Here is a 25,291-nt window from a genome sequence, read left to right as displayed (position 1 = left end):
CATCAGTTATTAATTTAGACCAAAATTTGCATAAAATTAACATCCTAAATAATAAAAACCTCCAAACAAACAGAACTCACTTGACTGAAATATTAGCAACAAACAAATCACTGAACATAAAAAAAAAAAAAAAAAAGTTTTCTGTTAATAAGGAGAAAGTCAGTTTGGCAATGCAGAAAAGAACAGTAGTACAAGTATCAAGATACAGCTACTACTGCACAAAAATAAATTAAAAATTCTCAAGGCTAAGAGATCCCTGCAGCTAGTAATTTTTAAACAGTACAGGAAAAAAAAAAAAATCCTCCAGGGGGGCAGCAGGTGGAACAAGGTGCAAGCATTCTGTTCAATTAAAATATTTCAATAAGCAGGAAATCTACATGGTAAAATCTTGATTTTTTAAGACCCTAAGGTAAAAAGGGTTATGTAACTTGAACAAAGCCAGTCTCAGATTTTGGGACAGCTTCATGGCTCTCTGGGATATAGGACTGCACTGTTGCATACAGATTGCATATAGCTCACCAGCGCCATTAAAAGTTGCACAGCTACCAAGAATACATAAAATCTAACCTGCTAATTTATACTAATATTTGCAAGTTTCTGCATCATTCCTCTGGGCACTGGGCTGCTTACAATTCCCCAAATCTAGAGGGAAAAAATGAAAGTTATCATTAGAATCAATGTGACATATATGGAATAACCCTAAGAACTGGCACGGCATGGTACAAACTGTAAACCTCTCAGATGCCTCAATAAGGTCAGGTCACAGTGCATAAGAAGTCATATATAAGGTAAGAGAACAACTGCTAAAAGCAACCACAGACATAAAAGAAATAGGATGTGTTGACAAGAGGAACTCAAGCTTAAAGGATTTCCCCACAGCCCACACAGGGGGAAACCCACTTCTTCTTAAGTTCTGTAAATACTCAGCATGTTTTTACTACAGCGTCCATTAGGGATATTTATACACAGTGATGTCCTCATTCTCTAGCACAGTGAATGAACATGAGGGGAAAAAAAATAAAATATATTTGTTGCGTATTTATCAGCATTTGGGCTCATTTAAATACTACTTGAATAATAATTATCTTTCGCAGCTGAGCAGAGCATCAGGTTGGCAGACTGTGCTTCACTTCTTCTCAAAGTGACAATTAACCTTGATATCAGTCTGCAAAGTGCTCTGTACTGGCAGCAGAATAAAATTATCATTATTATATAAATCATAAAGATTCTACTGAAACTGAGATAGCTGTCATCCCTCAGCTATTTGTATTAAGTAAGGAGCAAAGTAGGTTGTTGCAGAACATCTTAAAAGTGCTTCATCCTACAGTCACCGTGTTGTAGGCTTTGGAGGCTGTATTTGTGGGTACCCAAAAATGTATGCCACACATACAGGCCAAAACACTCACAGTTAATATACATTATTAATTAAATATCTCTCAGGGATGTTTGTAAAGTGGGAGGTCACTATACATGAATCATGTATTTAAATCTGATTTACACTACAGCAACTCCAGACTCAAATGAGATTTTTTTACTTGATTATGTGATACTTATCACCTAGACAGTTTCCCATCCCAATGATACTTGTGATCACCTGATCTTATTCTTTGAATATTACAGCTTACAAATTAAAAAAAAAAACAACAAAAACAAAAAAACCCCACACCACCAAAAAACCCCCCTATAATTCAGTTCATGCTGGATCAAAATTCAAAATAGTCCTCCTACATTGATGCCTAACAGCTGTGTTGATAGACTGTTGAGGAACGTACTCAGACAACCAGGATTATGAGTAGTTGTGCCCACAACAGCCCATCGAAATGTGGCTTCTTCCCTTTTAGGCAGCCCAGATACGGAGGGAAGAAAATTGAGTCATCTTCTCTAAAAATTTCCCACCTTCAAACATGCAATGACAAGCGACTGTGAAAATGTTTACAGCCATTTTTGATATGACACTTCATTTTTGTGATGTGCACACTGTGTGTCAAAGTGTTTTACTGTTCTTGCTGCTACCGACAGGACATTGCTGTGAATAACATGTGGCAGTGAAGCAAGCCCTCTTTTAGAAATACTTTTAGAGACTGACAGGTCTTATTTTATCTGTAACAGAACACAAATAAGACAAACAGCTAATTACGGAGGGGCACATCAGGTGCTGGGTTTTTTCCTCCACTAGAGCCGGCTATTTTCTCTGAGCCAAACTACGGCAGATCTTACATAGGTGCCTCAGGAAAGGGAGAGGCAAGACAAAGGACCTGCTCTTTGTAACCTAGGCACAAAGTGACTGCAGAGAATCGGTTTTGGCAGGCAACAGGGCAGATTGTATGCAGGAGATACAAGAAACCATGGTTATGTTGTTGCTGACCGAGCCAGCAAAATCAGTCCTCTGGGATGGCAGAGGTGCAGTGCCAAAAAGCGCACTCTCACAAAGTACTTTGAATGAGCAAGCCCGAGTGCCTCCTACAATGCCTGCTGCAGAAAAAAGAACTTACTCCAATATAACAGGGATCAAGGCTAACGCTTATCCAGTGATCAAAAGCCAGACACTCTCTCATAAAAAGTCTAGTTAAGAATGCCCTTCTTTTCAAGCTATCAAAAAAAAAGAATCTGAAATAACGGGAATGCTCTGTTTTCCTGCTAGAGACTCAGTCAAAATTCCTGTGCACCATTCAAACCCAGTTAACTCTAGCCAACAGTTTAACTCAGAACAGTTAACGAATCCCATCCACTGTTACTTCATGTTACTGCAAAAGCTAGCACTGCATTGACCGCAGTGATTCTGAAACCAGTTTTCCTGGGAACCCACCATGGCTGCAAGCCCCAGATTTGAAATTTCTTTTTTCCTTGGTTTGTAACCTTAGTCTAAATGCCACAGCTATGAGCTTAGCAATCAATTATTTATTTCAAGAACTTTGAAACTGCATACTAGGCACACATCTAATTTTTCAATCATAAACTTCTCTGAAAATTAAATGTGTTAGTCACATTCCATCCATCCTCTTTTGAAGGGATATAACATACCTAATTGTATAGGTAATATGTAAACTTATCCTATTTAGACTACCTATGATACCATAGTGAGAGTGTACAGCATTTCTAAATTCTCTGGATCACATCTATGGTAAAGTGACGGTCAATGACCAACAACATATAGTTATTTTAAGCATATTGTTATTATCTCAAAAAAAAAATGTTTAGCTCAGAAGTATAAAGTCCTAAACATTGCCTTTTTATGTGTAAATAGATTAACCATAAATTAATGTAATAAAACACTTATTTGTCATTTCAGAATTAGAAGACCTTAACATGTAAAATAAATCTGATTTGTTACTACAGGTTTATATGCATTACCCATATACTTATGATTGATGCAGAAGACACTGCACTGGTGTCATTGGAAGAAAAGAATTTCCTTTGGCAATCTGAAAGTTGTAATAAAAAGGATAATTATTCATTATTTCTTCACTGACGAACAATATTATTTTCTGATAAATTTCACTATGAAGCATCACTGCTGAATTTTATACAAAAAGACTATAGCCAGACATTACAGAACAAAATGCTTTTAAAATCTCTAAATTTCATAAAAGCTATCCTAAGCTCCAAATTTCATAAAAGTTACAATAATTTTTAAAATTAAAAAAATCCAGCAGTAAATCAGAAAAAATCTTGAGAAATCAAAAATTTAAGTTGTCAGCTGCGTCAAGTGTTACTCAAAGAGTAATTACTGTAACTGTGTATTGCTTATTCTTCACCTAGAACTCAATCTCCTCAATTAAGCACAAATCCTTATATTTAAATCTTAGCTACAGAGTTACCATCTTGGCCTCCATAATATTTACAACATTAAAAGGCTAAAAGTGTCAAGCAAGCATATTATCACTCACCTACAGCCTTCTCTAGGCACAGTATGCATCTCAAGTTAATAAAGGCCACATAAATACAGCTTTTGTGCGGAGCAGACAGTAAATTATGTATTTAATTACATATTTCTCCCCTAAAAAAACAGAAACAGTTGGCGCTCTGCTATTTTTGTTAACATTAATCAGAGGAAACTTCAGATGCTGGCATAAATTTGACTATCGTATAAAAGGTAATATTTGAAATACATAATGCCTTACCACACAAACATGAGCTGCCATATGTGAGGCACTGCTAAGCATGGTTTCTATTAAGCCGACACACAGTAACTGGCTTCTTTCCAAGCAACATGGAAGTGTTTAAAAAACCCTGTTTAATCCAATTCCACAGCTTTGAAACAAAAATAAATTAATGTGCTGCAAGAACTGTTAAAATGAAAAATTAAAAGCATGTAAATAAGTGAAAAAAAATTGTCAGAGAAAATGAAAACAAAGATTATTTCAAGTAGATATCTTAATTGTAATTAGCAACATTTGGCATGTGTTATGATATGATTCAAAGCTGCAGCCAATTAGACACCCCAAAAAGCTTGTAACAAAGCTGCAAATGTGTAACTACAGCATAAATAAGTTTTATTGCACACCAAGAAAACAGCACCGAGATCAATTTCATAGTTTGTTTCACGAAATGCTGTAAAGCACGCTCTGTTACTAGTTCATGACTTTTTAGTCTTAAACTACAGCTTTTCTGTCAAGAGATTTTGGAAAACTATTTCATTAAATTCAGATTATTAATTGTAAGTCTGCACACATTCTGTTGCAGATCAAGAATAAAAGATGAATTACAGCATTGCCTTAGACTGTCATGCCTACGTAAAAACAAAACAAAAACAGCAAAAAGCCAAAAAAACCCCAACAAAATAATAAAATATGTAAGTTAACAGTTGTTAAGAAGCTGTAGAATTGTGATATTGGAACTGAGAAAGATCTTTTTTTTTTTAAAACAGATTTCCAAGGAGAGAGAAAAGCACTATTTTTATCTTTGGAAGGAATATGAGGTACACATTCAGGAAATAAGATGAATTTGTCAGATGTGTTTTAAAAGTTTTCTTTAAAAGGATATAATTTTTAAGTATTACGTAGAGGATCCAAGTTCAAATTCTGATCAAACATGAGCGTACTGAAGACAACAGTGTTAGGCACTTCTGAGATTGTGCCATTTATTTAAGGAAACAAATACTTCATTATCAGTAACGCTGTCAGTCCCAACCAACAGACAAAGTACCTTCCATTTCCCCCATTTATTCAATAACGAGTAATTTACAAAAGGGTAACGAGTTGCTAATAAAAGCATGTTTCTTACATGATTATCATGAAATGGCAGTGACAGCTTGTTTAGTGCAATAGTACCTGCTACAGTCATACTTTCAAAATAATTCTGCTCTATCAAATTTCTAGAAAGAAACTGATCCTTAGATGGTTTTTACATAAGACATTAGTCTACATTTAGGGAAAAAAAAAAAAAAAAAAAAAAGAAAAGGAAAAATCCCACAGAAATAGCTGACAAAATTTAAAAGCTACACATTTAGACACATCTTTGCAAAGTCTTGAACAATGATGCAAAGTCTCAGCCCTCAGCCAACATGGTTTTGTTTCCCTTGCTGGCAAGCAATGACTGTTTATTTGGTGGGGGGAGTTTTTTGGTGTTTTATGTGGGCTATATTGAAGAGATTACAAAAACATGCATAAATAACACCAGCTTTATGTTATAAACCAAACTCAAGCTCTCGGGGCGGGGGGGGGGGGGGGGGGGACGGGGACCAAAAAAAAACCCCACAGCAACAAAAAACCCCCAACAACTTTATTTAGCTATGTAGGAGAGGGCAAAAGAAGTACCTATAGACAGTAGTTTGAAAAATTCTGGAGCTGAAAGCATTGGAGGCTGCCCTCGTACTTCCTAGGAGACTGATTTACAAAGACCAGCTGCAACATGATATGAAACCACTGGAAGAAAATTCCTCTGTTCAGAATTCCCCATGCTAAAAGCATCAAAGTGTTTCTTTTTACCCGTGTTACCGTCCTCCACTTCACCTTCTCCACATTTGCAATTTAAACTAGAGCTTTACTAATCTTGTACACTATGCACATTGCAAATATCAGAGATCCCTTCCACGTCCATCACAGGCTCCTTTTGGGGCACTTTTCTGCCCGAAGGAATGTGTGATCTCCTTGACCTCCCTTACGCCCCAATCTCTTCTCATTTCCCTGCTTCAGTTGTCCCATCGGGTCCCAGATCTGTCTCCTGACCTTCCAAATCTGCACTCACACAGTGCTTGCTGAAGTACTCTTATTCTTCTCTAGTACTATTTCCCTCTTTTCTTTTCCTCCTGGGAGAGAAGTTGTCATCATTCAAAAACTGGGAGAACTGGCAGAAATCATGTGGAGGTATTGTTATGCTGGGAGGTATTAATGGGTGTTATCAGCCAGTTCCTTACTTCATCATCAGTGAGTGAAGATGCCTGTCTGGCAAGCAGCCAGCGGCAGGCTCAACTTTACTGCCTTTTACTTTTCTTTCCTTTCTCATCTTCATGAAAGTTGCTAAGATTTCTCGTCACCAACACCCACAATACATCCTGAAGCTTTTGAGTGCTGCATCTAATCAATCCTAAAATCACCCCATGACCACAAGCAGAAATAGAATCAAGCAGATACTCACAATTCAGTTTATTCAATGAAGGAAAAAAAAAAAAAAAAGCTCAGTGCTGTCCAATAATTTTTCATATCAAACATACATTTTCAAAGATATCAGAAACATCATCTATATTTTAGATGGCCTTCCAAGTACACTGCATCTTGATACATGGAAGACCCATTAAAAAAAAATCTGTGCATTATTTTTTAAAAACAGATGCTTTGTGAACAATTTGATATTGAAAGATCTAGAGTCACTTTTACAGTGAAAATAAACAGATATTTAAAAATATTTTAGTATAGTTACATGCTTCAGACCTTAAAGCACAAGTGACACTGCCCTGCACTGTCTTAAAAGAAAATAGCTAAAGGAATTAAAAAGATTACAAATTAAAAAGTAACCTGATACTTTTCATCCAACGTACTTCAAGGAACCAAGGTAATAAATCTAAAAAACCCACCAGTTATAAAAAACAGGCAAGCTAACTCAAGCGAAAAAAATACAGTGTAGTTGCAATTATAAAATACAATCCTGGTGTGATTTTTAACTTGCATGTTTTCAGGACATGTTTCTTGCTTGTTTTGAAGCAGAAAGGCAATCAAAATTAAAAAATATAAAGCAGTTGCAATGAGCACTCAAATACATTTTACATTCATCCTTATCCTCAAATAAATGTTGACGCATCACAGATTTAAAACCAACAGGATTCTGTACATTGATATCAATCACTTCTATGTGTATATTTTCAACTAAGTTTTGCTATTTGCTGTAATTTTTAAGAGGACTGTCCAGGCAAAGTTATATACAATTTTCTGTGTCACATTTTCTCTAGAAGGTTATAGAAAACTAGCAGCAGATCAGAGTAAGCCTATACAGGCAGAAGGTAAACTCCATGGGCAACGTAATGTAGTGGGAAGAGAGCCCAGATTCATACCAAGGAGGCTGGAAATGTTTATGAGGAAAAATGTTCAAAGAAAGCATTCCTTATTCCAGTTTTCATCCTGCTCACACAGTAGCATCACATGCATTGCAGTCATGTGCCTATGGCAACAGACTGATGCATCCCTAACTCAAACAATCAAACTCACTGATTGCAGTTCCTTTTAAAAATAAAAACATAAGCTGCTAGATCTTGGTTTTTTTTTTTTTCCACTTGAAATTTCTGCCTAAGTTGTCCTCCTTCGGTGAAATCCCTACCAGAAGAAACACAACTAAGCTTTTGTTTAGCCAGAAGAGCCACTATACTCCCATACTCCTCCTAAGTGACACGACAAGCATTAGTATGACACCCACCACCTTTTGTGCTTACAGAGTTTGATGAAGGCATCAGCAAGTAAAGACACGCTGTTCTGTGTCTGCACTGCCTTAAAGTTTCTTCTTTGGTTACAGAGCAAGGAAGCACCTCACTGAAGGAGCCCATGTGTCCTGCACAAGAGTAAAAAGAACTCAACCAGCACCTAACGGTAATGAAATAGGTACCGGTCACTACCTAAGCAGATGCAGTGGAATTAATGTAATTATTCCAAACTAATAGAAGAGATCAGACTACATGCAGGGTTTTAAATGGATTGTTTTGGAACAAGAACCAGTCAATGTGCCCACTAACCTGCACAGCCCTTTAAAGTACATTTCTGAGCCCCAAGCATCACCCATATTGCTACAGTGAAAAAGAAATAAAACTTGTAACACATAAAAGGAATTGCAGCAAATACACAAAAAATAAAAGAATAGTGACAAATATACTAAAGAACATCAAAATAAAAAGATAGGGAACAACAGTGACTTAATAGGAAATTTTGAGCAGTTGCTCCAAGTGCTGTCCACAGAGAGCTGCTATTCACTTTGTGCTGGCTCTCCTTGTTTCCAGCTGCCAAGTTCACATTGAAATAAGCTAAAAATACATTAAATACTTTCCAAATATTATTCCCCCATGTAAGCAATTGGTATAAGTTGCCACAGAGACGTTGTTCTCTTGCCAGTGAGAAGGGAAACAGTATACAACGCTGACAATAGAAGTTGTATTCTATGAAATCTATTGTCTTGGACAAGATGCAGTCCAAAATATGGGAAAGTTTGAAAAGGCATTATTTTAGCCATGAGAATTCCAGACTACTCCCCTCTTCCAGCAAGGCGATATATGAAAATGATACTTAAAGATGAAGTTTATATTGCACACGAGAAAAGGTATACTCTGCACTACTCAGAGGTAGAATATGTGCAATATTTCTAGCAATCAAGCTTTGGTATTTCAATGAGGAGGAAAAAAAGCTAAGAGTGGCAAACGTCTACAATTTAGGAGTACTGCCTCCTGAGAAACTAAAATTTCACAATGCTGCAGATTCAAAATACAAATGTACCTGCTCAGCATTCAGGACTCTCCTTGACAGTAAATCAAGCTCTATGCAAAAATAAATGGAGAGTGGGGAGCAGAGGTGGGATACAACACATAACAAAAAACCCATCCAATTCTTTCTGTTAACTGTGAAGTATAACAGGCTTTTTTATGACATGCCTTCCTCCAAAAATAGCAATGATTACACCGCTCAACACCCACACGTCCCCCAGCTTGACTTTTTGACACTTAGAACAATTACACATTCTCAGTCCTGAGGAATGATCCAGAGTTTGTGGAGTCAAGGGGACTCTTTCCATTGCCCAGAACTCCAACTACAGAATATGAAATACAACAACACCTAGGGAGGCAGGCAACTTCAATTTCTTATAACATTAATTTTTCTTCTAAAGCCAAACGTGATAGATCTTTTAGGAACTCAGAAATCCACAGCTTTCCACAGTTTTGGAAAGATACTGCAAGTCGCAGCAGTGATAATCTGCCAATTACAAGGCATATGTGTGAGCAAGACTTTTTTGTCTTCCAGACAAGCAATAATATTACATGGCCTATTCTCTTCGTGGGCATGAGGCAGGGGAAGTGTTAAGATTGCAGCTGCTGCAGAAGTGGAAGCTGCAACTCCCCTGGAGCTTGTACCGACTGTGTAGCCAGCCTAGCATGCCGTTAAGGGATGCTACTGTAGTACAAATAACTTTTCCATTTGGATTTTTTTCCTGAATAAGACAAATATGAAGCTTTGGCCTGCTGTAGTTAACGGAAAGTCTTGCAACTCATCTGGCAATATTACACCCAAGTTCCAAATCAGCTAAATATCTTGCCTATCAGAAGTTCCTAAATAACTACTTAGAGAGAATTCTTGAATAATATAGCTTTCCTTCACATCTTGTGTGACATTTGGTTTTGAGATTTATCACATTTGTATCATGATTTATTTTATATAGAAAACTCCCTACTGAAATAAAAGAGGAGACATAGTGAAGGTAGGCTGGAATCACAATCATTTCAAGTAGCCTACATCTATAAGGAACTTATCTTTATGAAATATGGGGGTTGTTCTCTAGAAAATAAAACACCTCTTACAATAATGATCTAAATTTCACTAAAACCAAGAAAGTAAGTATTGATACTTTAGGGTAAGATATACTGGATTACAGCTTGGCTTTCTTCAATATGCTGAAGAATCACATCTGGCTGATGTACTTATTTTGTAATGTTTAACTGTAATGGAAAATAGATGAAGTTCAAATGAAAACACTGTTTAGACGATGTCAACAGAGCATAAAACTAAATGAAGTGATTCTGTATTGACTATAAAAACATATTTGCTAATAGTAAAGTTACTGATATTTGCTAATAGTAAAGTTACTAATGGTTATCTATCAAGATCACAACATGAAATAATTCTGCATCTTAAGAATTGTGTTAAAGCAGCAGACACACAAAGTTAGATATAATTTTTTTATTTTGCAAAACAACATCATGCAGTGCACTTTATTGCTATTTTATCATTAGTGTAAATAATTCAAAAAAATCTCCAGCTTACTCTTTTTATTTTAAATTGCAAGTCACCAAAGGGCTTTCCACTAAGACAGCCAATGCTCACTTTACACTTGCTAACAAAAGAAAATCAAATAACAGTATCTTGTTTCAGTATACAACTGCTTTGTTACAAAGGGAAGGATTCAGAAAACTAGAACAAATGACACTGCTGTAAAAACTATAAGCCTTTTAGACTCAGTTCAAAGACTTACGCATTCCTCAACAACAGACTGAAGTTTTATATTCATCTCAGCAAATCAATCCACTAATAGGCATCAGTCATCAACACCTAAGTAAAGATCTGCCATTTGAAACAGCTTTGATGTGATTGAAGACTCGCACACAGTCGTAAGTATGACAGAACAGCTTAGCTATTAAAATGTTTTATCTAGCAAAGAACTACTCATCCTAATTGACTGAAATACTCTCCGAACTCTATTATTGCAAGGCTACTTCACTACGTCACCACTTGACTTATATCTTGAGATCCAGCACAACCACATCAAATCTTGTTAGAATATTTTCTCACACATATTTTTGTCAAGAGACCAAAACAATAAAGCTGAGTGTCATTTTTACTACCAGTTGCTTAGTTAATTTGATACTGAAACGTACTGGGATTCATTACAAAAGCTGCATGCAATCAGCCATTTCTATCAATCTCTCTTTTTACTGCACTAACAGAATGAACCCTACTAACCACATCAGTGGAAACGGGTTGGCAGGACTGGGTGGAAGCTGTTCCTCTGCACCGAGCCCGACCTCTCACCACGAGAGGTGCGGTGGCAACGGCTCCTTTAAGCAGCGTTGTGCAGCTCGGGCCCAGCTCCAACACTGACCATATGTCAAGCTGACAGATAAGAAGCCCAAGACAGCCATCTGAAAACAACTGCATGCAGCCCCGGCCACCAGGCAGCGAGGGTTTCTAGGCCTACATCACTCACTTCAAAGCCAATTTTAAGCACACCGGAAGTAAATGTACCTGACCAAAAAAAAAAAAAACAAACAAAAAAAAAACCACAAAACCAAAACAAACAACAAAACAACAAAACCAAAACACAAGCACAAAGTCATTATTAGAAAAGCTAGGAATATTGTAATTGATCACCAGAAACACAGCCGGAAGATTAATAATAGTTTGTGCCTATAACATTTTTCCTTCTTCATTATATTCACAGTGTGCTAACAATTTGCAAGAAAAAGGAATCAAACATACCAGCAACTGCCACCAGGATTACATTTTACAGAATCAAACAAAATGCTATTGATTTAATACCTCAAATGAAGGATGATTTGACTTTTACAGTGTATATAAACGCATCATAGAGTTCATCAGTTTCTACCACTACTTTTGTTACTAGGAAGTACATCATACAAACTCCTTGTATTCAGGCAAACATGTTATCTATCGGCGTTTATTCCAAAATTCCTACGTAATCAGCACAAAGGAATACCTAAAGTTTACCCCAGTCCTCTAAGCAATTTCCATGTATTTCCATGTATTCCATTTCTATATTCCAAATTAATAAAATCCAGGTGAACTTACCTACAGTTTGGAGGAGGGTCTAATGTAATTTCTGCAAGTTCCTTCTGAATCCTTTAGAGAAAAAAAAAAAATATTATCAGGACTTTTCTGCAATACATTTCTTTCAACTTTATAAACATTTGTACAGCAGTCAATAATAATAAAATACAATTCTTATAATTTCTTATGGAAAGCTGATGCTATAAGGTTTCATGAAACTGCTCAATAAAATGTTGAACTAAAAATCAAATCTTTTCTGAAAAAAACAGCCTCTGACCTGGGACAAGTTATACCACGAGCAGCCACCTAGAAAATCCCACTTTTTCTATAGGTCAAGTTTCTCAGCTCCTTTGCTCACTTACACAACAATTAAATGTCTTGTATACTCTCCTTCTCCGTTTCCCCTCCGCCTACATGCCTCATAGCTCTTGCTCTCCAGAATATTTAGCTTCTTAATATATCTTGTACTGGCACGGAAAAAAAAAAAAAAGAACCAAACCAAACTTTATAAGATAGTTGTCTCTCAGCCTCCTGGAAAAAGAAGGGCACCCCAGCTCCCTGGCGGGGCTGGGAACCTGCTGCTGGACTTGCTCCAATGTGTGCCTTCTTTGTACTGGGGGCCCTAATCCCAGGTACACGTTATTCCAGACGCAGTCTAATGAGAGTTGAGTGAAGGGAGATAAACCACTTTACCTACTGGCTACGCTCCCATTAGTACAGCCAGGAGGCAGTTAGCCTTCCTTGCAGCCTCACGTCGAGCTTGCTGTCTGCCAGGGCCCAGAGCTGCTCCCCAGCCAGTATCGTTACAAGGGGCTGGTCCTTCCCACAAGCATGATGCTACATTTGTCCTTGTTGAATTTCACAAGTTGCCCCTCTCTTGCAGCCTGCCGAGGTCCCTCTGAGCAGCAGCCCTGCCCCTGCGTGTACCAGCTGCTTCACCCCAGCTTGTCATCTGCAAACTCAAGAGTGGGTTCTGCCATATCCTCCAGGTCACTGATAAAGACATGAAGCTGGGCAGGCCCAGTACAGATCCCAGCAGTACTGCATTCACTACAGGCATCCTGCCAGAGTTCTTCCATCAGGCAAAGCAACTACTTTGTTCAGGATTTCTGGATATTCCCAGGCTGACACTCCCATGCTCCTGATCTCTGCCACATCTGGCAATATGGGCTCTTCTCCCTTAAACCAGTGTCTGCATGAGAGCCAGTATCTCGCCCTCTGAAGAAATTTAAACATGCAGAGTAGGAGTTTACAGAGTTCCCAAAGAAACTTGTAGGAGTTTACAGTTCCCAAAGACTTGCCAGAGTATGATGCCATAAGCAGGAGTGCAATGGCCACCCTCCCTATAAACTACGCCCTTTAAAAAAGGGCTTTTTTAATAGGCTACTTCAGTGCAAAAACACGAACATTTAGAAGGAGGAAGGAAAAGAAAAAACAGTTCAACATGCACTCAGTAGTTTCCTCTTCCCTTCTCCTTCACAGGATCTCAGGTACAGGAGCAGATTGCTATTCCTGTTATTCCCTACACTAAGAAAGAAAACCTGCATGATAATACCATTCATATTCCTGAGATATGTGCTCAAGCCACAACCCAAAAGTTCCAGCCTGACCTGAAGTACACACTTACCTTGTTAAAAATGACTGCCACCCGTTTTACACATAAATACGGGCAGATAAACGAGAAAATGGTTTATCAAAATAAAAATTCAAGTATATTGGCATATATAACATAAAAATGAGCAGATCAGTCCTCTGTATAATGTTAAGATCCAAACACAATCTTACATGCTAAAGAGACTCACAGCCACTATCAAAATTCCCCTTATGCCACTATGAGTTGATTTTATGGCTATAATGAATAAATGAACCAAAGGCAGCAGAGGAACTGGCCTGAACCAGAAACTCCAATCCTTTATCATTCACATTCAGAAATAATTAGGACATTTGTGGGTAAGATCTGTATGTAGAGGTAATAATCGTTTATTAGACCAGCTGATATTGTTGAAAGGATAAAAACACTCTTTCAAGATGCTTTACTTTTCTTCTGACCTCTATGGACCCCAATCCTACACACACACACTAGTTACTCCTGTAGAGGGGGAGAAATTTCATGTTTATTTGCTTTTTCTACTCATTAAAATATTTGCATCTACAGTACATAGAATTTCCCCAATAAATATCATTCATTTCTTGTAAAAATACAGGCACAGGCTGCTTAGTAAATACTTGCAGCAAGTCATTGTAGTAACACTGAAAATGTACCACATTTTTAAAAGGGAAAATCTGATTAGTTAAGTCTAAGCACAACAAACATATTCCTATTAAAAAGTTATGCCATTTAAACAATCCTAACTGTTCACACCTTTTAGAAGGGAGATCTTACAAGTGTGGGAGATGCTTAAGATATTTCTTCTGTATATAAAAATTTCTGCTGTGTTTTTGAAATTTATACTATTACAAACTCAAATAATGAAAAACCTAGGTAGCATGGAATCTCCAATTCCATGTTTTATGGGTTGCTTTGCTTTTTCCGGCTGTTGGTAAGTTACAGAATGATGGCACTGAACTTCTATAGAGTCAGTGATTATTCCTTTGCTTTACATATAGTAGTAAGAGCAGTTAATATTTCATTGCATTACAATGAGTTTGAGACACATCAAGAATGGACTGACAAGGGCAGCTTAAGTCCTAGATAAAAAAACCTTATATTCTTCCTCCTAAATCCTAAGTCATGTCCCTTCCATTCCGAAAACAAAAGGGTACAGAGCTCTCTCCTTTTCTCCCCCTGTTCTAGTTCAACCCAGATTTTCTAATTTCTAATGCCAAGAGCACTAAAATGGTCCTTTATCAAGCTTTTCCTGTGATTGAGCAAACAAGAACAAAACACCTTTCTGCTTCAAGTACTAAAAATTGATCAGATGGCACTTTTGATTTCTGTTAAAAAGTCGTAATTGCTTTTGCAAGCATCTAATATAGAGATACGTCATTCATTATTATTTTTATACAAACAACATAAAATATATTAATATGTTACTGTTCATCAATTGATCTTCAGCAAGTTGTCTGTGTTTAATCTCCTATTCTGTGCCATTCCAAACTAAAATTAATACATATACCTTACATTTCTTTTGTTGCAACCTTAATTTACCTTGCATTCACGCTGAGAGCACATTCATAAACAGTTTCTGTAGAGCAGCTGACATGCAATAGCTTGTTCACATGTCACAGCATTCAAAGTTACAATTAAATTGTCAGACAACATCCCAGAGAGCCTTGCACTGATAGAGACCTCCAATGTGCAAGCTGGCCTTTGTCTGCACGAGCGATTCCACTGCTCCGGCACTTGTTTCATATCTCCATTGAGTTGCCCTCCGAATCTGGCATAGGAGAGGATGTGCCTCATTTCCTCTACTGACCACAGAGGGTTCACTGCGGGAACAAGCAGCCTCTGGCAACAAAACATTTTTCGTAGGGTCCTTTCTGGCATCATTTTCTTTGGATTTTCTGCCTCAGTACATTTATATTTAGTTATGCCAGAGAGGAAAAATTAAAATCCTTATACATATCCAGTTTATATTTAAACTAATGACATTCTGGTTTACTATATATTGGGGAGCGGGGTGGTGGCAGGGGGATAAGCCCTTGCTAGTAATCAAAGCCCTGGGCTGTACACATCAGACATTTAATTTGCAATGTCAGATCTGATGCTCTTTGTTTGGTCTTAAAGAAGTCATTTGACCCCTCTCTCTCATATACACACACACACACATATACATATATATTTTTTCCCCCTCTATTTTACTAACAGAAAAGAGCAAACAGAGTTGCCTTCCAGAAATAGTGCAAAGGTTAATCTACCCCTAAATTCAGAAGCATGAAAGTATGTTGTGGATTTCAAACATTATTAATTCTCACAGACACATATTTACTACTGCTCCAAGCCTACGAGGACTGTGTGTTGTTTCCTTCATGAAACAGTGAAAGTTCTCTAAAGCTAAGAGAGAACTGAACATGTCAGAATTTCCCAATATGATTAATAGAAAAACCAGCATGTAAAGGACAATGAGGACAATAAGCTATTTGTACTTTTCTAAAATACATGCCTCTTCATGCGTAAAAGCCAAGTGAACCAATACTCCATACTAAAGGATATGCTATATAGAAAATACTAAGAAATCACTGGTATGTATTTCTATCTTACACAAGCTGTGACTGAGCAGGAAATTGATCTAAAGATATTTTGCTGTCATATTCAACATGCTAAATATAATTCCCAGATTCCTTGAAAATAGTGATGTGATAAACTTCTCTAAGAGAAAAAAGCTCAAAACCCCTCATTTTCATTTTGCTGAATTTTGAACAAATTTAATCCATTATCTATTTGCTACTCCTTAAGGCTGTAACTTCTTTCAATGAAGAAAAGATTACAACTAAAGCTTTGACATTCACAATTCATTGCAGGCACAGATATTTATAGAAAAATTCCAGGACTGGACATGAAGGCTGACAGATTTTCAACTATCAACTTCAGGAGCCAAGCAAAACAATACATTTATTTGTTGAGCTACTGTGTCAGCCAAGAATGGTTACACTTCTCTCAATCTAAAGGTCATGCTAAGATTTGCTACTTAAGAGGTAACAAGGTGCCTGCTGTTTTCAAGGACAGCAATTCAATTCTGTGTCTGAACTGTAATTGTGATATGCAGCGAGTTTCTCAATCTTGACATGTTAGGTAAGAAAGGCTGCTATTTAAGGTGATGCCCTCTGGGTGAGGAAAATTGAAGGACTGGTACACTGTATGACATATGCTGTAAGCTATTACACCTGTATAGCAGCTAGTCCTAAAAGTATTAACAGAGAAGGATGGCGTGTGACGGCATTCTGCCTTCTTGATGCCATCTATAGCAATCCTAACAGAAGAAACTCCACATTTTAAAAACAGAAATCCGACTCAAATACAAATTCAAGTGGTTTCATAGATCCTCCATAATCAGATCATTTTGGAAAGCAGTAAGCTGCGGGAGTAGTATATTCATACATAAGACATGGCAGCAATTTACACAAGCAAAAGTCCACACACTGCTAAATCTTAAGCCTTATACTACTGAAAAGTCTTTAAGTCTAATTGACTACATAAACATACAAATAAAAAGCAGAACAGAAGTATTCCAAATACAGACGCACAAATCTTCACTCTAATCCAAGATATACAGTAGGTATCATAATGTAATCCAAACATACTGGGACTACAATTCCATATGCATGGAAAAGCTTTCCAAGTGAGAAAATGTGACTTCCAAACTCAGGTTAGAATCAAGTCTGTAGTTTGTGACTTAAGTTAGCTCCGTTAACTTGCTAGTGTTCTCTGCTCTAAACAGGAATCAAGGAATCTTGACCAAAGCCGCAACTGCAGTACACTCTGTTGTTTGGGGTTTTTACTGATTTTAGCACAGTTGACTCCTTTAACTACAATGGAGTTATTAGAGGGAATTGCATAGTGAAACACTTAAGTGAAGATTATTGTGACTTTAGAGTAATGCCATACAAGCCCACAGAATTCAAAAGCTAAAAAATGAAAAGGTTGCTAAGCGTATATTCAGTTTGTTTTTTTTTTTTCCACTAGGACAGCTGAATTCAATTTTTAAAAGATTACCTTTTTTTAACCTGGTCAAGAACAACATTCCCATTGAAGAAGTATAGCCTTATGCCTACACTATTTTTCATTTCTAATGAATAAAAATAATTACGTTACTATGAAGGTATTTTATATAGACAGCTTCTGTAATACTTATCACATATTGAGGACTCTATGCCATTTTTCCTTCCTTGATGTTACTCCTCACCTTTTTAACCTCTACTTTAATTTCTGATTTTCCTTTCTTGAAGCATTACTGATTTTAATTAAAATGCAAAGAAACCTGTAATATGAAAACCTGGCCAGATTAAGAATGTTTATAGAAATGTAACCCTAATTCTAATACAGTGACAAACTACTGAATATCAAAAAATACAAAAAAGAAGAAAAAGAAAAAATACTATTATACTATTACAAAAACTACCTTGCTGTGATCCTTCCACAAAGTGCTATGACAACCAGCACTCCTAAAACATATTTTTTCCAAAATATTATTTATTGTGCACATACCTACAGAACTCTTATAAATCATCTCAGCTTTTAAAATGCATAATCAAAGGCTTTCTTTCAATATTAGTACACACGTGAAACTGGCTTTAGAGTCTTAACTGGCAAATGTACTGATGTCAGCAACTGGCATAATTAGTTTCAGCAGAACCATAAGGAGATACGATTAAACTTTAAAAGGTTTAAGTAATTTTATCACTGTGAAATGCATGTTGATAAAAGCTCTAAGCTTTGAAGATACAAAGCTAAGATTAATAGACCAATTTCTGACATATCATTATTAATTTTTTAATAGGATAGTGTCCACAGGCCCTTGTCAGAATTGTGGCATCATTACATTAGGCATTGTACAAAGTTCAGAGTACTCTTTTCTAAAGATGTTAAAAACTGGTTTTTAGAACCTTAGAAGTCCTGACTAGTCCAATATTCTTAATATTTAAAAAAGTAACAATAGCAGGAAGCAGACAAAAGAGAAGAAGGCTAGAAACCATCACAGCTCTAAGGATTAACTACATGAATAACATAATGGTTTGAAGTGAAAGCTGGCTTTTTTTTTTTTTCCTTTTAGTCATAAAATGAGACATAGGCAAGCTTTGCTGGCCATCCTGTAAGTGATAAGACTAGGTAATCTCCTAATAGTGTCATAGTAGGAGTGGGTCTTCAGAAAGCATTTCACCAGGGAAGAAAAAAAGAAGAAACACTAGCTGTACGGAAGGTGTCTACGGCAGAAGAAAAGCATGACAATACCTCACTGGAAAGATAGAAGAGACTTTGGTTCAGAAAAGTATGTAAATGGTAATCGACAGATTAAGGCAAGACAAAGACTTGAATCCTGAAGAGATGTACACATATATTTATATACTGGTATTTACGAACTGCTAATACACGCGTATGTTATAAATTATGGCTATAGGGCCTTGATGCTTCTCCTTTTCCACCGCACCATAGCGACACAACTCCAATGGTTTTTCATGTCATTTACATGGCCTTGAATTAGCAAAGAAACAGGATCTGGGAATTACGCATCAGGATAGTCTGCAGAATTGGTCTCTTGTCAGGTTATTTTAAGTGTTTTTTTAACTTCAATCACTATAATCCCATTTGAATTCCGTCGCCTAGACTAACACCTCTACGTGTACTAACGGAGCAATGCTAAGCTGTAAAATCCTTCTGTCTGGTCCAAGCAAGACAACAGTTATCTGGAGATTGACATGACAGCATAGAATAATTTAAATAGCTATTCTATAAACCCACCTTTCCTCTCAAACAGAAAAGAGAAGTAAAAGAAATGGGTATTAAAACAGACCACAGTTTAAAGTAATGAAACCAACATGCATTTGTTGCTCACTCAAATATTTCTGACCTGACTGTCTGGGAAAAGGAAACACAGTACTTCACAGCAATAGGTATTATGACAGTCCTAACATGCTGAGTTACTGAACTGTCTGAAATGTTTATGGTTAATTAACTGTAAGTTACACTGACAAGTTTCAACATCAGTCATACATACACATACAGAGATATATTTTATAAGGCTACAAAACTGTCTGAGTTTTACTAGCAATAAAAAAATGTCAGCTTTTATCATGCAAGCTACTATTAAAACCACGTGAAAGACCTAATCTGTCAAAGAAAGGAAAAAAGTGTACAGGTCTCGTTATTGTGACCAGGCTCAAAAGGCTATTACACTGACACAGTAGTGGTATAATAAAACAAGAAAATGAGTATACTGAGTCAATACATACATCTGATGGTCAGCTGAAAAAAAAAAAAGAGAAAGGGAAATAAAAAGCCAGAAAGAACACTGTACCTTTTAGCACTAGTTGACAGTTTAGCAGCTGTTTTGCTTGATATTTTGCCCTCTTTTTTCTTGGGTTGAACTTGCTCCCTTTCTTGCTCCTGCTGAACACCTTCGCGCTGATCTCCATCAGAGCTGCCTCCACTAGTGCTTGGACTATCATCAACTCTCTGCCCCTCTGTAGACATGGCAGATGCTGCACTGAAATAAACAAACAACAAAAGTTAGCTTTTTCAGAAGAAACTGTCCAACAGTATTTCTTACATGCCTTAAGGAAACAACACAGGAGATTTATGTCTTTGTCTCAATACATAATGTTTACTTCAGTAATCTTAGTACTGACGATTTTTGCCATAAGCATCTTCACAATAATTCAGGAGCTGGTCATTTTAAACCCCATACCAAATAAATAATAAACCCTTATGTATATGAAAAGCATAAGTTATCGTAGTTAAGTGGGAAACAAAATTCTGCAAATATAATACCATTCACTGGGAACCGTATTTTTCAACCGCTTGGCAATATCATGAGTTAGCTATCTCATCGCTATGCCACCAGTTCAAATCTAGCACAGTTTTTTAAAAACTGAGAGCTATTACTATCTTAAGATTCTCTGTTATCCCATACAAAATAAATCTGTGGTCTCCTTCCAAGCCTATAATGTGGGTTTCCACATTACAAAATCCACCTCTTGGCATGCCCGATGGAAACATTAACAGAACCAGAAGGCACTAACACAGGACTGTTTGTATTTACTAAAATGGTACGCTTCTAGATCAGTAAGCACACTGGTAAAGGACATAAAGAAGTTTTTTCCTGACAAATTCTGTTCAGGCAATGTGAGGCAACAAAGCTGTCACAGAACACGAGCAACAAGAAATCTCAGTTTATTTCCAAAGTCACATTAATGCTTTATTTGCACACTTCCGATACTAGTTAGCTATTTTCATTTCTTCCTTCATTTTAAATAGTGGAACAATATGCTGACAGATGAGGAATTACAAGCCCACTGTTACAGCTGTCATGACTTCTCAAACTGTTCTAATGAAGGGCAGATGTCCATGAAAAACTCTTACTGAATTAGCATATGTGGTGGCAATGAGCACTAGAAAACTTTACCAAAAAAAAAAAAAACCAAGCTAAAAACCAAATCCAAACCCAGAAAGTCTTTCCTTTCACTCCAAACCTGTAGTTTATATACTTATTTTATTAAAATCTCTAGAGGAGGATATATAAGAGAACCATCTTCAAAGCACACAGGCCCAAACGTTACTTGCTCACACCCACGCAATCCCCGTGTATCTGGGTGGTTTTCTGATCAAATCTGTCTGAATCAAGAATTTGCTCTTTCATACACAAAGAGTTTTACATTGCTGTGAACTCTGACTTGCTTTTCCTCTTCCCTATGTACAGACACCATCACAATTAAGAACAAAACTATTCACCTTGACTATTATATGTTTTAATACTCTCTCAAGGGAGAATAACGAGATTGCAGGCTCAGATTCAACCATGCTCATTCAATGGATTAAACAAAGTTCATTTCCCTGCACATATTTATGGAAAGAGACAGCAAAGGAAGGAAAGTAACATCAATGCTGACAGGGTTATGCTGAAAAGGACGCTTTTTAAAAAGGCCATAAGTGTTCTAGTTATAGCTGTATGTAAGAAAATAAATTTACTCCTATTCTGCAAAAGCCTTACCAAGATCTATTTCTGTCAAATTGTACACACTGTGGAGTGTAAGAACTAATCTTTTCAGGCATTATTGACACAGTCCAACTAACTTAAGGAGGAATTAGATTTTTTTTGTCTCATTTACAAAACTATACTGAAAAGGAAATCTGGAAGTATGGCATCTCTTCAAAATGTTTAGATGCTAAAATAAATAGCAAGTAATAGCAAGTGGTGGATGTAGGACTAGGTTTCCCTTCATCAGCTTAAGCTACGTTTTGGATTTTATTATGGAAAAGAATATTTTATACATTTATATAAAAACACAACACTTAGCCTGCTTATTGAAGTAACTGAAATAATGCATAGCTTGCATCCTAAAATTAAAGTACAAAAATTGTTCATTCACAGAGAACAATTTTTCCTATGGTACAGCTACAACACTATATTTAACATAATTCATATATTTATGCAGGTTAATGTTTAGATATTTACATCCTGGTTGTCAGATTTTAAGATAAAAGCAACAGAAGATTTAGAGGTAATAAATACAAAAGCATCATATTCTGACAAGTCAAAATGTGTATTTAATAACTATAATGCAATTTTGATAGTAGGTACCCGTTTTCTTTGCTTCTATATCCAGCTAAAATACAATCTCATCTTTTTTTATAACACTTTCAATGGCTTTTATTTTCTCTAGATTCTAGTTCTGATCTTTGCTTAATACATCTAATTCTAAAGAGAAAATAAAACTCTTCACAATATACATACGCTTTAAAACCACAGGCCAGAAAGTTAACAGCATATTTAACAAAGCCTATATGCATAGGACATCTGCTGTGAATAATCTGGGCTATAAATATTACCATTATCCAAAAACAACTGTATTCACTCCATAAGTTCAGGTTACTATCCAGCAGACAAACACTGTAACAGTAGCCCAGAGCATATAATTACTGTAACATGTAATGCCAGCATTTACAACAGGAAAATGCTTAAATCTGTCATTTGATGTCTGGCTAGTTTCTTGGTTTTTTTTTCCTCTCTCCTTCTCACTCTGTTACCCTTTCTGACATCCAGGCAGTTCTTTCCATGCCCTCTCCTCATGGTATCCGCAATTTTAGGAATTTTGCATAGTCCAAGGGATGCTCAATATTGTGGTAAAAGTGTGTTTTAAAGGGCCTGAAGTCAGACACTTCAAACATGGTCAAACTTAAAAGACTAAAAACCACATGAACAAATAAGACAATGGAAAAAAAAAAAAAAAGGCAACCAAGGAGATGACACTGTTAGGAAAACATTTTGCTGCCACAAACACAGATGGAGAAACACAAGATACTCCTTAAATCTGGACAGCCACGAGTGTGTTTGCAACTGTCACACGGAGCGAGAGAGAAGACACGAGATGTTCGGGTCCCCGGCTGCCAGGCTATTCTACATTCAGAGAAGGGTTGCTAACCTCCCCCCTGTTGTGCTGGGAAAAAGGAGCAGAGGGGACAGAGGAAGGAGTGAAAGGGGACTTAAAAGTCTCTCCCTTAATGTGAGATGATTCAGCAGAGACACAGATCACAAGCGTAACTATGACTATCAATTCTACGTGAAGAGTGTCCAAAAGATCCGGTTTCTGTCATATATATATCCACTGGCACCTTCCTCTTGTGGGGAGGGGGAAATACCCACAACAGAAAAAAAACCAACCACCACCTCCTCTCAAAAAAAAAAAAAAATCCAGCAGTCGGGGACAGAGGGCTCCTGACAAGGTGCAGATGGGTCCCAAGGGCGGCAGGGCTAGTGATGATGTCTTTCGAAAGCAGTCTTTATTTCCTATAAGCCAAGATAAATTGAATATTTCTGCAGGGTCCACGAAGCGCAGCAACAGCAGCAGCAGCCGCCTTTCTTCATCTTCATCCGAAACCGTAACGGGCGAAAGGACCAAAACATCACAGGAGGGGACGCAGAAGGAGCCCGGTTTCTGGTCGGGCAGGCTCGGTCACCCGAGGGGACGGGATGGCAGCCGCGGGCTCCCACGGCCCCACTGCCGCGGGTGGGGACAGATGCGACTCGCCCGTCGGGGAGACCCAGCGTGCGGCATCGGGCCGTACCCTTGGGGGTGGGGGTCATAGGCACCCCCAAACGCCACACGCACCCCCTCGACTGGGCAGGCGGCGGCCGGGCCGGGGTAAGAAGTAGGAGACAGCCGGGGAGAAGAGGAGGAGGAGGAGACTGCGAGAGGAAGACGCCGGGGGCACATGAGAGAAGGGAGGGGGTTGGGCTGCGGGACTCCTCGGGGCGCTCCGTGGGGGGGTGAAGTGGGAGTAGTGTCCTTCCTTTGGGGGCTCTGGGGCGGGAGCGGGGGGCGGGCGCCGCTAAGGCCCGCAGCGGGGCAAGCGGGACAAACGGACACGGAAGAGTTGTGGAAGGGGTGCGGAGGAGGCGCGGAGGCCGGAGCGATGGAGGGATGGAGCCGGGGGGAGGGGGGAACGGTGGTGGAGATGCCGAGGTGGCAGGGGGACGGGACTGTTGCTAAAAACGGGCACGGCCGGGGATGACAAGGTGGAGGGGTGGGGGTACCGGGCAGCGCCGGGGGGATGCAGAGCGGAGAGGGGAGATGAAGGGTAAAGGTAAAGACTGAGGGTCGCAGTTAAAGGGGGGGTGAGGGGGTTGCCGTGAGGGAGTGATGGGGAGGGACAGGGGGGTAGGAGCCTGGCGGGGGGAGGGGAGGCAGACGGGGACCCAAGCCGGGGCAGAGCTGTACCTCGGGAGGGACGCGGCGGGCAGGGGGGGGACATGGGGACCGCTGCTACCTGCAAGCGAGCGCGGATCTGTCTCCTCTCTCTCTCTTCCTCCCTGGTGCCGGGCGCAGGCTGCGGGACAATCCGGCGCGGTTGCCCCGACTCCGGCCGGGCGAGGGGGCTGGGAAGGGGCCGCAGCCGCTCACTGAGTCATGAGCCCGCTCCTCGCCCTTTCCCCGCTCTCCCCGGCAGCAGCGGCCGCCGCTGCTGCTGCTTCTCCCGCCGCCGCTCCTGCCCCCGCTGCCCGAAGAGAAGTGAAGCCGCTGCCGCGCGCGCGCGCGCGCCCCCGCCGCCGCCGCCTCCGCGCGCGCGCGTCCCCCGCCCGCCCAGCGCGCGCGCCCCCGCCAGCCAATTAGCCCGGGCGCTCGCGGTCCGCCAAGGGAGGGGCGGGGCGGGCGGGCGGGGGCGCGCGCGCGCTTTCGGCGAGGGGGCGGGAGGGGACGGGCGGGGGGGGGGAAGTGACAGGCGGGGGGGAGGGGGATGGGGCACGCGCCCGCGCCCCCGCCCGCGCCCGCGGGGGCCGTCGGAGGCCGCGCGCCGCCGGGCCGGGGCGGGCCGGGGCGGGCGAAGGGGGCAGAACCGCAGGCGGGAGCGCGCGTTAAAGGGAAGCCCGGGGGGGGGCGGGGTCAGCGGGTCCGAGTAGGAAGGAGGCAGTGAGGGGATGGGTGGGCGGGGAGTGGAGGTTGGGGTACCGGCGCCTCTTTCTTCCCGTGGCTAGGTCACCGCCCGTGCCCGGCTGCGCCGCGGGGCCCCCGCGACGGCCCGGGGGCGGCCGGGCAGGCCGGGCCGGGGGGCGCCGGCGCGGATGGATGGATGGATGGATGGGGGCGGGGGGCAGTATCAACTTTCTTTGCTCCTCTCGTCTTTTTCTGCGTCTTTATTTCCTTCCCCCCCCCCCCCCCCCGCCCCCCTC

At 39.5% G+C, this 25,291-nt stretch overlaps 1 protein-coding gene across 1 annotated transcript in view; it reads right to left on the bottom strand.

The window, feature by feature from the left end:
• LOC104482892 (ubiquitin-conjugating enzyme E2 E2) overlaps positions 1 to 24,609 on the bottom strand; it is a 214,677-nt gene extending 190,068 nt beyond the window's left edge. Inside the window, exons 1-3 of the mRNA XM_086741574.1 lie at positions 24,391 to 24,609; positions 19,922 to 20,110; positions 11,991 to 12,041 (exon numbers count right to left, since the gene is read on the bottom strand). Coding sequence (XP_086597700.1) covers positions 11,991 to 12,041; positions 19,922 to 20,097 — 227 coding nt within the window. The 5' untranslated portion in view covers positions 20,098 to 20,110; positions 24,391 to 24,609. The remainder of the gene's footprint in view (positions 1 to 11,990; positions 12,042 to 19,921; positions 20,111 to 24,390) is intronic.
• Between the last annotated feature and the right edge of the window lie 682 nt (positions 24,610 to 25,291).

Source organism: Chlamydotis macqueenii, chromosome 2, assembly GCF_036417535.1.
Source record: "Chlamydotis macqueenii isolate bChlMac1 chromosome 2, bChlMac1.mat, whole genome shotgun sequence".
Taxonomy (NCBI): Eukaryota; Metazoa; Chordata; class Aves; order Otidiformes; family Otididae; genus Chlamydotis; species Chlamydotis macqueenii.
This window is presented reverse-complemented; position numbering and strand designations above follow the sequence as displayed.